Source organism: Rhizophagus irregularis, chromosome 4, assembly GCF_026210795.1.
Source record: "Rhizophagus irregularis chromosome 4, complete sequence".
Classification (NCBI taxonomy): Eukaryota; Fungi; Glomeromycota; class Glomeromycetes; order Glomerales; family Glomeraceae; genus Rhizophagus; species Rhizophagus irregularis.
The window spans coordinates 5190126-5205435 of NC_089432.1; the positions used below are offsets into that span (position 1 = coordinate 5190126).

The 15310-nt window shown below is 26.3% G+C and overlaps 2 protein-coding genes across 2 annotated transcripts; both read left to right on the forward strand.

Annotated features, from left to right (window-relative positions):
* Positions 1-1705: 1705 nt before the first annotated feature.
* Positions 1706-3100, forward strand: OCT59_024427 (uncharacterized protein; the record flags this gene model as incomplete). The annotated part of the gene is made up of 1 exon (XM_025328746.1): positions 1706-3100. The coding sequence occupies one exon, from the start codon at positions 1706-1708 to the stop codon at positions 3098-3100; it is 1395 nt and encodes a 464-aa protein (XP_025165304.1).
* Positions 3101-11675: 8575 nt separating this feature from the next.
* Positions 11676-13082, forward strand: OCT59_024428 (uncharacterized protein; the record flags this gene model as incomplete). The annotated part of the gene is made up of 1 exon (XM_025328745.1): positions 11676-13082. The coding sequence occupies one exon, from the start codon at positions 11676-11678 to the stop codon at positions 13080-13082; it is 1407 nt and encodes a 468-aa protein (XP_025165303.1).
* Between the last annotated feature and the right edge of the window lie 2228 nt (positions 13083-15310).

The following is a 15310-nucleotide window of genomic DNA, read 5'->3' on the forward strand; positions in this document are numbered from 1 at the left end:
TTCAGAATTAATAAAATCAACAACTTTTCAAAATATAATATACCAGAATACAGTTTACTACATACTGCGATAGTATAAATATACTGCGGGGCCACACGACCACGTGATATTTAACGATATGCTTCAACATGTCGCAATTGTCGCATTACTCATTTAATCACAAATGTTGAATTTAGTGCTTTACTAGTTTATATTACCCAAAACCGTTACCTAACATGGAAAATTCCCTAAAATATGGCACTGATAACGTCAAGATTGGAATATCTGAAGTAGTTATTAATTTCTGGTATGTTTTATATAATTTCAATATTATTGGCTTTGTTAGTTCTTTCATTTTTTAAAAAAAATTAAAAAAGATCCTTTTAAAAGTAGAAGCAAAAGTACAATGGAAACAGAAAAATATATGTAATTTATATTGGCCATTTAAAAAAATTTTAGCAAGAATGAATTTTACGTTATTTCACTAACATTAATATATTATTAATCCATTGATTTAATGGATGAAATTAGTATCACTAGAATATATTATATTGTTTTAAACATTTAAATAGTTTTAAATGAATATTTAAAGGTGATTTATTAATATATGTTAAATTATTGGCTAAAATAAATTTGTTGGTTAAAATAAATGTACAATTCGAAAGTACACATAATAATCTTGTTTCTCATTATTACTACAAGTAAATAAGTAAATAAAAATTTTATTAGAGATGGCCATTCAAATAGATTTTAGTAATTCTTGAATTTACTTATTAAAAAAATTTCACTAATTTTTAATTTAAGTACTACTATCACCTTAATTGAAGTTGTTTCTTTTGTAAAATTACGTCTATCTAGTGACAACAATAGATTTGTTAAAATAATAAATTTTTTTATTAGAATCGGCTTTTTTGTAATTTACAGAAAATCTGACTGAATATCTACCATTATAACATTAAAAAATCCTTTTCTTTATGTAAATTGCTTATATTTTTGCTGTTAATATTATAATTCTCATGACCAAAAATTTTCACAGTTCTCTCCGTACTACTAGATATTGAGATTGCCGTTTGGGACATGTTTAAACAGTTCAGTATTCATATCAATTTTCATTTACACATTCAGACTGATTATAGGTTAACTCAAGTTTTATGCTTTTACTTTATATGAGTGAGGCAATTATAATAACATAAATCCAACTTCAATATATACAAATATAATTTAGTAATTTTCTCCAAAATAGATTATTTTTCATAATTGTTAATAACAATACAGCCTAACTTTGCCAAAAATTTTGAAGACATTAATTTAATATGCTGTTAATCTGTCATATTGCTTTAATTTTAAATTAATGTAGCCCTTTCCTATTACTATTAAATTGTAACAAATAAACTTCCCTTTTAAATTTTCTCTGAACTTCTAAAGTAAAATCAACTTTTAAGCTAATTCTAAACTTCTAAATCATTAGTTTAGAAAGGCAACAAATAGAAAATCCATTGCTATTGTGAAAGTTCATTATGACTAATAATATGATGAGCTGACTGAGCAGTTATAATTATTAATAATTTTATAGCAATTATTTCTCAATGTGATTGTTTAAAATGATGAGTTTATGTTATTATGATATAATTTATCAGTATAATTGCTCTATTCATCTTTCCATTTTTTTTCTTCTTTTTTCCTGAAAAAAAAGTTTTTATTCCTTTTATTTCCTAAAAAAAAAAAAATGACAGAATTAAATGATGATGTTCTATTCTACATTTTTCAAGATTTATATTACTTAATTACTTCTAATTCAAATAATGAAAAGAAATATAAAAAATCTCTATATTTTTGTTTGTTTGTTAACAAACATTGGTATGAAATTATGGTTCCAATTTTATGGAGTTATCCTTATAAACATGTTTATAAAAAAGAATCATTATTCAATATCATCATTTCTCATTTATCAGATAATTCAATTAAATTTTTAAAAGATAAAAATATTATTGAAGCAAATTTTCAGAAACAAAAACTTTCATTTAAATATATTAAATTTTGCCGATATCTTAATGATATTCATAAAATTTTTCCAATAAGATCATCAAATTTATTGAAAGAAAAAATTTATAAGCTTTTTATTAGTGAATGTTCATCTATAAAATCTTTGAGTTCAGAAATGGTATGTTATCCAATATTGAAATATCCAGGAGCAAATATTTCTCTTTCCAATCTATATGAGTTAGATTTCAAATCAGGGCGATTAAATGATTATCATGAATTGGCACAAATATGCAGATCAATAGAAAAAATTTATATAGACCTTAGTAGACCTAACATTACTGAATTAATTGAAATGCAAAAACAGATTAAATACATATATGTAAAGGAAGATGATAATTGTGAAAAAATAGATCAAGCTCTAGAAAAACATGCAAATTCAATTGTTCTTTTAAATTTAACAATATATACAAAAAATGGATCCTTTCTATATGATTTACTCCTTCCAAAATTAAGTAATTTACAATATTTAAGGATAAATAATATGGAATCAAAATGTATACTAAAGCATGTAATACATTTAAACTATTACAACCTTCAAGTACTTGATTTGGTAGAAGTATCACTTGATATAGCAATAAATATTATTCAAAATACCAATGGAAATCTATGGAAAATTAAAATTAGATGCCATGCTGACTATGATCGTATAAAAGAATATGATCAGACAATCCACCAATATTGCCCAAATATAAAATATGTTACAGTATTTTTAAATGATGAAACCCTGAAAGAACTAGAGAAAATTTTCATCAAATGCCAACATTTGGTAGCAATAGATGTACTTGAAAATTTTAGTAGTAGTGAATATGCAAATAAATTGCTGAATTTATTGGTTGATTTAGCTCCACTCACTTTATACAGACTTCACATTGATTTTATTACTAATTTTAATAGAGAATATTTAAAATTATTTTTTACTAATTGGAATCGTAAAGGTAGAAAAACTTTACATTTATATCATCTTTGTGATTACTTACGTGAAAGACTTGTAGTGAAAAATATTAGAGAACTAGAATATTATAATGATGATTTTTGGAATCATAGAATTACAATGTTAAATGATGAAAAAAATGATTGAATATAAAATTTAATTATTACTAGTATGAAGTTTTTTTAAATATAATTGATATAATTTATATTCTAAAGTATAACAGATAATGTATTTGTATGCATAAAATTAAAAATTGGATTATCAAAACTTTTATCATAATAAAAAGAAAATTAAAATCAAACTTATGATAGTTTTATACTTTTAAGATTCAGTTAATATTATCTTATATATAAACAAATAAGTTTAAAACAAAAAGTTTCAGAATTAATAAAATCAACAATTTTTTAAAATATAATATACAAGAATACAGTCTTACTAGCATGGCAGACATGCTTATATCACCTTGCTGATCATTTGCCAATTACATAATTCCAATTTTAAAATTTATTGCAAAAGCCACAAATATTTTCTAGGGTTAGATCGGTCCTAGCTAGGGATGGCAACGGTCACGGTCATTAACCGATTGTGACCGGTCATGACCGTGACCGATATCGGTCGGTCAAGACTTCTGACCGACCGTTTGACCGACACAGGTCGAAATGCTAAAAATCGGCAAAAAAAATGGCGCGAAAAGCAGTAGCTATTCTTGGCTATTCTTGGCTATTCTTGGCTGTTTTTGGCTATTTACGAATTAACCTATACTATTTGTAAATAGTTTATACAAATTTGCGAATAGTTTATGCGATTTGCGCCATTTTTTTTGCCTATTTTTTATCATTTGACGTGTGCGACCAAATTTTTTTATGAAAAATTTAATAAAAAACGTCGCGAAACGTTTTTTATTAATAATTTAATTAAAAAAAAACGTTTTTCGCAAACGTTTTTAATTATTTTAACAAAAAACGTTGCGAAAACGGTTTTATTAATAATTTAATTAAAATAAAACGTTTTCGCAACGTTTTTTCAATTATTTTAATAGAAACGTTGCGAAAACATTTTTTATTAATAATTTAATAAAAAAAACGTTTACACACATTTTTTCAATTGCCTTAATAAAAACGCTGCGAAAATATAAAAAAAATGATCGGTCAAACGGTCGGTCAAACGGTCGGTAGGTCGGTCAAAGGTTCTTGACCAGTCATGACTGACCGATGACTGACCATGACCGACCGTTGCCATCCCTAGTCCTAGCAAAGACCAGTCCTGCATCGGTCTTGGGACCGGTCTTCACGGTCTTCAGTCCGAGATCTGAGGACCAGTCTGGACCGGACTGATCTTATATTATTAATAAAAATGAGCCAAATTTTTGTGCTCATGTACTTCTAGGGCACGGTTTTAGCTAAAACTGATTATCAGTTTGGTTTTTAACATTTTCGCAACATTTTTTATTAAAAAAATGTGCGAAAACCTTTTTTTTGTGAAATTATTAATAAAAAATGTTTTTGTAACGTTTTCTATTAATAAAATAATTAAAAAATGTGCGAAAATGTTTTTTTATTAAATTACTTAATAAAAAATGCTGCAAAATATATAAAAACGTTTTCGCAATGTTGTTTATTAAAATAATTAAAAACGTTTGCGAAAAACGTTTTTTTTATGAACTTATTAATAAAAAACGTTTTCACAACATTTTCTATTAAAATAATTAAAAAATGTTGCGAAACGTTTTTTATTTGTTAAATTACATGTTAAATACGTTTTGCAATGTTCTTTAATGTTTTAGAGGTCTTAAAATCATGGGGACAAATTTCTTGAATTTAAATCGGTCCAGTCCAGGTTGAAAGACTGGTCTTTTTGGGACCGGACCAGACCGGACTGATCCAACTTTAATATTTTCAAAATAATATGGCAAAAAAATTATGGAAATATAAGCTAAGCATTGAATTATTATATAATTTAATTATATAATTATTGGCATAATTTTTTAATATTTTTATAACACATTATTCATATGTGATAATTCATAATTTTTTGCCAATCATCAGATAAAATTTGATGGGCAGAGATGAATATACATAGGTGAAACTCAAAACTTTGCACAAATATTTTTTATATTATGTAGAATCTATAAAAAAAATAATGCAGTGATCTGATTTATAATGCAGGTTTTTTATTAGTAACATATTTAGTGAATAATTTCATAAAATGAATAAATATATGCCAAATAATAATAAAAGCTAAAAAGTTTCTAGTGAAATTTAATATATAATAAATTAAAACTAAATTTAAGTTATTTGTGAAATTTGAGCATATATTATTATGTAAATTTTTTTAGCAATAATATTATATTATGTAATAATTGAATAAATGATTGGCAAATAATCAACAAATAATCAGTAATAAAATATGGATATCATTTTTTTACTTTAATAAAACTGCAAATGCGCTGGTGAAAAAATAAAAAATAAAATAAAATAGGGATATCCGCTATGCTCTACTTACTGTAATTAGGAATGGCAATGGTCGGCCATGATCAGTTATCAGTCAGTCATAACTGGTTATGGGCCTTTGACCATCCAACCATTTTGGCTGACCATAAGTATTAAATGAATAGGGTTGGTTAAATGGTCAGTTAACAGTCAGTTAAATGGTCAGTTAAATGGTTGGTCAAACAGTTGGTCAAAATGGTCAGTTAAACAGTCAGTCAGAGCCTTTGGCTGACCAATATCAGTCACAGTTATTAACCAGTTATGACTGGTTATGACCATGACCATTGCCATCCTTTTACTGCAATAGAATAAGTATACTGCAGCAGAGACATAGTATGCCCACATCACCACATAATATTTAATGATATACTTTACTAGTTTATATTACCCAAAACCATTACCTAGAGTTTGGAACCAGTTCTATTTCAAAAACTGAATTTAAAACAGATGTAAAATCCAATTGAAATCAAATAACCGAATCGTATATATTTGTTAATTCTGGTCAGAATTAAATGTGATCAGCATAAATCTGGCCAAGTTATAATTCTGGCCGGAATTACAACCTTTGTGTAATACAATATGAAATTTTATGGGACACAATTATCTGTAATAAAATTTTGTGTAATATAACTTATTACCCGGTGGCTAAACTATTTAATCTTCCCCAGTAACACCACTAAATTTTTATAATGGTGTAGTTAGCCGAAAAATTCAGCCAAAGGCGCAGTAAATTTTTGGCTAACAACACCCAGCCAAAAAAAATTCATGTTGATTTTGAATATTTTATTAATTCAACATCTACTATTTTTGGCTGAATATTTTCGGCTAAATACACTTTTTTTAAATAATAGTGTAGTTAGCCAAAATATCCAAATAGCAGTCATTGCTCATGTTGTCACCCACGTCTGCCACCCGTGGATAAACACATTTTTCACATTACAACTTTATTTCTCGTTATTTCGCTTGATTTAGATTTCTATTATTCTCTTAACTTCTCGCTTTCTTTCTCATATATTCATAGTATTTATTCTTTCCACTCATTCATAATATTCCCAAAATATTATTCTTCATGTAATATTTATTCTTTCAAATATTACCACTTTATTTCTTATAAACTGCGAGAGTTCTCCTAACTTCTTATTATATTTCATACAATTAAACGAGAATAATTCCCTTTTCCTTACTTTTCTGGACTTAATATTATAATATTAATTAATTCTCAAGCATACAATGAGCATATTCAAGATAACTTTTAATAATTAATATTTATTTTATTCAATTTGAGTCAAAAACTGACTGCGGAATTCCTAACGAATCCCACCTATATTTATACATTTTTAAGAAAATTATTTCTACTATTTCTAACTTTTCTACTAATAAAAATTTAAGAACAATAAGAAAATAAAGATGTATTATCATATGACTATCTCGTGACTAAACTAAACTAAACTATAAATATTATTTTATCAGTTAATTATTTATCCTTCGGCTAATTATTTATCCATTGGTTAATTATTTATCCTTATTCCATTCGGTCTTTTATTCATCCGCTCACGTGATTATCCTGATTTCTCGGGTTACAATGTAACCTCCTAATTTACTTTATTATGGCAATAGCACCTTCTTCTACATTTGCAAAGTTTAAAATCAATTTAAAATTGTTTAATTGGCTAAATTAATGATTTTCGAATCCATAATTCTGGCTGAAATTTTCTTAATTCTGGCCTAAAATTGGTTAAATTGAAAATTTCAGGTAAAATGTAACATCATATATATACAAAATAATCTCCAAACTAAATATGGAATCAAATGTTTTTTGTTTTTTGAGTTGGATCTTAGCTAAAAATTAGTGTATTAAAAATAAAAAATAATGCAAAAAACTTATAATTTGTCAATGATAGTGAATAATATAAGACTTTAAATTAAAAATAAAAAATATTTTAAAAAAATAAAATAATGTATGTATATTTTCAAATACATTTCAAATCCCTTAAAAAAATTTCTCTTTTTTATTTTATTTGTATAATTGTATCGTTATAGTTTTAATGGTTAAATAAACTATTCATTAATTTAAAGAACAATTAAATATTAAAAATATTTCTTTTTTACAATTAAATTACTAAAAATCTAATATTGAAGTATGATTGGACAGAAATAAATGAGTTAAAAATAACAAATAATTTGTAGTTTTATTAATAAAAATAATAATGCATTGTCCAAAAATAAGTATAGTAATGTTATGTACTTCTTGTTTTCTATAATAAATAAAATTTTGTCATTATTTCATATTGATTGCTATTTTGATATTTCGGCTAACTACACTATTATTTAAAAAAGTGTATTTAGCTGAAAATATTCAGCCAAAAATAGTTAGATGTTGAACCAATAAAATATTCTAAATCAACATGAATTTTTTTCGGCTGGGTGTTGTTAGCCAAAAATTTACTGCGCTTTCAGCTGAATTTTTCGGCTAACTACACCATTATTAAATTTTTCGCCTCCACCTAATAATATTCATTACCGGCATCACATCCCACCACGTTTTCACTGTTTATATTTATCTGAGGGACTTAGTTTTTTTTTTTGCCTCCCAAAATTATTTTTTTTCACAACCCCTTAAATGTCACCGGTCACATGGGAGGTGAAATTTTAATTATAAAATTGTTTTATTTTTATTTTTATTTTTAAATTCTGAAGTGATCAAGATTACAGAAAGGTAAACAAGAACTAATATATAAAAAAGCCAAACATTACCCAAACTAGCTGTAATCAAACCGCCCAAAGACAGTGCCACCAGGGTGCTACAAAACAAACCCATGGAGGTCCAACCGAAGCTTTTCCAACCATAATCAAACCAATAGCACCACGTGAAATCAAACAAATTTAATTCTCCTAATGGCTACATACTATGGATAACTAACCTATTTCAAAAAGACTTCAGGGAACTTTTTAGTGTCGTGCAGTCCAGCCAATGGGGAACTTTTTAGTGTCATGCAATCCCCAAGGGGACACCCACCTCATTACGAACAATCCCAATGGAGGACACCCACCTCATTGCGAACAATCCTTCGGCCTAAGATCTACCTAGATAAGTCAATCCAATGATAACCCAACATGTGACCACCTTGATCGGCATACTACAAAAACTGCGGTATCCAATCTGTCACCCCCCTTATCACCCGAGTGATCATCGATTTTAAAAATGTAACACCAAACCACCATGACGATCAAATTTTCCAGTATCCCCCCACCCCCCAAAGAAAATAAGGTTACACCGAAAAAAGCGACCAAGAAAAACAAAAAGCAAAAAATAAAAACATAAACCTCAGGAAAACTCGAAGTGCAATGAGAAAAACCTGAGTGAAAATTACCAAGCATACACCTCAACTCTATCTCCTTATTTTAGAAGACTAACTCCCCAGTTAATAACATCAACTAGCAAGAAATACGTTGGTCAGGAGCTCCTTCCAAGAAATACTGGTCCGGCCTGCGAACCACTTGGCCAGTTAGACTTTAAAGGCGTAGGAACCAAGACGCACTACTTTTCAACCTTTCAGAAAGCCCAGGGAACATTCGTATGGAACTGCCATCTTACAGTATTATTGGTAACTCCAAGACTCATGATAACGGTCCTAACTCAATATAAGCCGTAAGGAGTTCGGGCGAAACTAAAGACCTCGGTAATAACTTCATATAACATCGAAAAGTCCTTTTACTATCACTCAAGGCAAAAAATCCTCATATTTTTCATCCATAACTTCATGGAAAAAATGGGCAGAGCCCAACGGGAGAGAAAGTACGATGATCCTCTTTAATTATAAAATTGGTGGTGTTACTACGGTAAATAAACTATTTAGCCATGGTCACGTGATTTTAATTTCGTAATTTGGGCTAGCACTATAAAGTTTCAATATCAAACCGGGTTGAAAATCTGGTTGCATCCATTTTAAACGCAAACTGGTTTTCAGAATATGAATTCAGGTCAAACTGATTTTTAAACCGGTTGGTGCAATCAGTTCCAAACTCTACCATTACCTAATATGGAAAATTCCCTAAAATATGGCACTGATAACATCAAGTAGAGTTCTGAATGGGTCAGATCAGGTCAGGTAAATTTATAAACCTGACCTGAAATTTTTTTCAGGTCAGGTCAGGTCAGGTCATATCAGGTTATCTATTTGACCTGACCTGAACTGAAACCTGAAAATTTTCAGGATTTATATTAAAAATATCAAAAAAAATGGTGCAAACCATTTTTTTTTGAAATATTGCGATTCAGTTTTTTATATTAAAATCGTATAAAAAGGTGAATTGCAATACCGCAACTAACTTTTTAAATATAAAATCAATATAAAAAAGTGAATTCTGATATCGCAATTCACTTTTTATATATAAATTGATATAAAAAAAGTGAATTCCAATACCGCAATTCATTTTTTATATATAAATCGATATAAAAAAGTGAATTCCGATACCACAATTCATTTTTATATATAAAATCATATAAAAAAGTGAATTCTGATATCACAATTCACTTTTATTATATAAAATCAATATAAAAAAGTGAATCCCAATATCGCAATTAACTTTTATTATATAAAATCAATATAAAAAGTGAATTATAATACCATAACTCACTTATTATATAAAATCATAGTTTCAGTCATTCAGGTTATATTGATGTTACATCCTGAACTGATGCTGAATTGCAATTGCTAAACCTGACCTGAAAAATTCAGGTCAACCTGTCAGGATTCCTGAATTTGATCAACCTGTTCGGAACTCTAACGTCAAGATTGGAATATCTGAAGTAGTTATTAATTTCTGGTATATTTTACATAATTGAAATATTCTTGGCTTTGTTAGTTCTTTCATTTTTTTAAAAAATTAAAAAAGATCCTTTTAAAAGTAGAAGCAAAAGTACAATAGAAACAGAAAAATATATGTCCATTTAAATAAATTTTGGCAAGAATGATTTTTTACATTGATTATTTCATTAACATTAATATATTATTAATCCATTGATTTATTGGATGAAATTAGTATCACTAGAATATATTATATTGTTTTAAACATTTAAGTAGTTTTAAATGAATATTTAAAGGTGATTTATTAATATATGTTAAATTATTGGCTAAAATAAATTTGTTGGTTAAAATAAATGTACAACTCGAAAGTACACATAATAATCTTGTTTCTCTTTATTACTACAAGTAAATAAGTAAATAAAAATTTTATTAGAGATGGTCATTCAAATAGATTTTAGTTATTCTTGAATTTACTTAAAAAAATTTCGCTAATTTTTAATTTAAGTACAACTATCACCTTAATTCTTTTGTAAAATTACATCTATCTAGTGACAACAATAGATTTGTTAAAATAATAAAATTTTTATTAGAATCGGCTTTTTTGTAATTTACAGAAAATCTGACTGAATATCTACCATTATAACCTTAAAAAATCTTTTTCTTTATGTAAATTACTTATATTTTTGCTGTTAATATTATAACTCTCATGATCAAAAATTTTCACAGTTCTCTCCGTACTACTAGATATTGAGATTGCCGTTTGGGACATGTTTAAACAGTTCAGTATTCATATCACTCAATTTTCATTTACACATTCAGACTGATTATAGGTTAACTCAAGTTTTATGCTTTTACTTTATATGAGTGAGGCAATTATAATAACATAAATCCAACTTCAATATATACAAATATAATTTAGTAATTTCCTCCAAAATAGATTATTTTTCATAATTGTTAATAACAATACAGCCTAACTTTGCCAAAAATTTTGAAGACATTAATTTAATATGCTGTTAATAAAATTATCTGTCATATTGCTTTAATTTTAAATTAATGTAGCCCTTTCCTATTACTATGAAATTGTAACAAATAAACTTCCCTTTTAAATTTTCTCTGAACTTCTAAAGTAAAATCAACTTTTAAGCTAATTCTAAACTTCTAAACTCATTAGTTTAGAAAGGAAACAAATAGAAAATCCATTGCCATTGTGAAAGTTCATTATGACTAATAATATGATGAGCTGACTGAGCAGTTATAATTATTAATAATTTTATAGCAATTATTTCTCAATGTGATTGTTTAAATGATGAGTTTATGTTATTATGACACAATTTATCAGTATAATTGCTCTTCATCTTTCCATTTTTTTCTTCTTTTTTTCCTGAAAAAAAGTTTTCATTCCTTTTATTTCCTAAAAAAAGAAAAATGACAGAATTAAATGATGATGTTCTATTCTACATTTTTCAAGATTTATATTACTTAATTACTACTTCTAATTCAAATAATGAAAAGAAATATGAAAAATCTCTATATTTTTGTTTGTTTGTTAACAAACATTGGTGTAAAATTATGGTTCCAATTTTATGGAGTTATCCTTATAAACATGTTTATAAAAAAGAATCATTATTAAATATCATCATTTCTCATTTATCAGATAATTCAATTAAATTTTTGAAAGATGAAAGTATCATTGAAGCAAATTTTCAGAAGCAAAAACTTTCATTTAACTATGTTAAATTTTGCCGATATCTTGATGATATTCATAAAATTTTTCCAATAAGATCAAGTTTATTGGAAGAAGAAATTTATAAGCTTTTCATTAGTGAATGTTCATCCATAAAATCTTTGAGTTCAGAAATGGTATATTATCCAATATATAAATATCTGGGATCAAATATTTCTCTTTCAAATCTATCTGAGTTATGTTTAGTTTCAAGATCAAATTATAATGACTTTTATCATGAATTGGCACAAATATGCAGATCAATAGAAAAAATTTATATAGACCTTAGATGTGATCTTCCTGAAATTACTGAATTAATTGAAATGCAAAAACAGATTAAATACATATATGTAAAGGAATATGGTAATTGTGAGAAAATAAATCAAGCTTTAGAAAAACATGCAAATTCAATTGTTCTTTTAAATTTAACAATATATACAAAAAATGGATCCTTTCTATATGATTTACTCCTTCCAAAAGTAATTAATTTACAATATTTAAGGATAAATAATATGGAATCAGAATGTATACTAGAGCATGTAATATATTTAAGTTATCACAACCTTCAAATACTTGATTTGGTAACAGTATCACTTGATATAGCAATAAATATTATTCAAAATACCAATGGAAATCTATGGAAAATTAAAATTAGACGGTCTGATTATGATCATATAAAAGAATATGATCAAACAATTCACCAATATTGCCCAAATATAAAATATGTTTCATTATTTATAACTGATGATGAAACCCTGAAAGAACTAGAGAACATTTTCATCAAATGCCAACATTTGGTAGCAATAGATATACTTAATAGAATTAGTCATGAATATGTGAATAAATTGCTGAATTTATTTGTTGATTCAGCTCCACTTACTTTATACAAATTTCACATTGATTTTATTACTACTGATTTTGATAGAGAATCTTTAAAATTATTTTTTACTAATTGGAATCGTAAAGGTAGAAAAACTTTACATTTATATCATATTTGTAATTCCTGGCATGGAAAATTTGTAGTGAAAGATATTATAGAACTAGATTACTATGATGACGATTTTTGGAATCATAGAATTACAATGTTAAATGATGAAAAAAATGATTGAATATAAATTTTATTATTACTAGTATGAAGTTTTTTAAATATAATTGATATAATTTATATTCCAAAGTATAACAGATAATGTATTGTGTGCATAAAATTAAAATTGGGCTATCAAAACTTTTATCATAATAAAAAGAAAATTAAAATCAAACTTATGATAGTTTTATACTTTTAAGATTCAGTTAATATTATCCTATATAACAAATGAGTTTAAAACAAAAAGTTTCAGAATTAATAAAATCAACAACTTTTTAAAATATAATGTACCAGAATACAGTCTTATAAACCTATTAATCATCATTCTTATGATAAATATATGTCAAAACTTAAAAAGTAACATAAAAATATTTTTTGCCCCATTTATTAATAGATCATAAAAAAATATCTCTTAGAAATTCCAATTTTTTTTTATCTGATTTGTAAATAGAGTAAGTATTCTGCTTCTTTAAGAATTATAGTTTGAGAAGTAACGTACTACTTACTACGATAGAATAAATATACTGCGGTATATGTCAGAGCTACACATCCATGTGATATTTAACGATATGCTTCAACATGTTGCAATTGTCGCATTACTCATTTAATCACAAATGTTGTATTTAGTGCTTTACTAGTTTATATTACCAAAAACCGTTACCCAACATGGAAAATTCCCTAAAATATGGCACTGATAACGTCAAGATTGGAATATCTGAAGTAGTTATTAATTTCTGGTATGTTTCACATAATTGAAATATTCTTGGCATTATTAGTCCATTCATTTCTTTTAAAAAAATGACTCTTTTAAACAAAAGTACAATTTAGATAGCAAAAATATGTATAATTTTTTAAAATGGTGGTTATTCAAATAGATTTTTTGTAAAATGCGAAAATTGACTTCTTATGGCTATCATTTACATTGATGTTGATATTAATACATCGATTTAATTAGACGAAATTATCACTAGAATATATTGTTATAAATGGTTTAAGTAGTTTTAAATAAATATTTGGAAATTAATATATATTAAGTTATTAGATAAAATAAAATTTTAAAAACTATGCTGATAATTATTGTTTTTCGATTTCTCATGCCTTCTTAAGCCCTGTATCTCTACCTTTGGTCGATAATGACCTACCTACAGAACTTGAAATCTCTTCTTCTCCGATTCAAACAGTCTTACCTTATTGTCCAGTATAGCAAGAATTTGATAGATTTAACAAATGTACTACTCGAAAATACACCTCTCTATTTTCTATAAATAAAAATTTTATTAGAGATGGTTATTCAAATAGATTTTTGGTTATTCTTGAATTAACTTAAAAAAAATTTCTTCAATTTTTAATAAAAGTACTACTATCATCTTAATAAAAGTTGTTTTTTTTTTTGCAATATTACATCTACTAGTAACAACAAAATATTTATGTATTATTAGTTAAGAATTTCTTATTGAAACGTTTATTAAAACAAATAAGATTTTTTTTATTAAATCGGGTTTTACGTATTTTGCAGAAATTTTAACTGATTAACTATCATTATCGTTATAACCTTAGATAATCTTCTTCCTCATATAAATTACGTATATTTTTGCCGTCAACATTATACTTTCGTCCTTATTTTTAAAAGGATCTCAAAAAAGCTGTATTTAAATGTATAAAAAAGGAAATTATTTTAAGTAGATAAAGATAATATGGAATGTCATTTGGATCAGCAACTGTTAATACAATTAGCTCCTAAAGCAATTACAATAAGTAATGTCACGCGCATACCTTATCATCTTTCGCATGTACTGTATATAATATAAGCACCTAAATACTGATATGATAAAAATTTCACTTTAGACATTGCATCACCTAGAGTTACTTGGTGAGATATATATACAAGATTTTACAGCGGCTGGATTTTATGTATAAAAGTAACACCATATCTCCAATTTCCACATCCTCTACTTGAAGAAAGGTTCACTCACATGTTGTTATGGATCTAGATATGGAGAAGCTTATCAAATATTTGCGGAAACGAAATCTAATGTTCAAGGATTCAAAATCTTGCGGAAAGAAGAGATTACAAATCTTGCCTTTCTTTGAATTAATTAAAGAAAAATTTTGATGTATGGATTTTGCATTTGGTTCAGCAACAACTCTTGCGAATTTCAATTTTTCTTTAAAAAAGGTTATATTTAATGCATTATATATGAATTTTAATATAACGATCTCAAACAAAAATTGAGCTATTAGATATTATGTAAA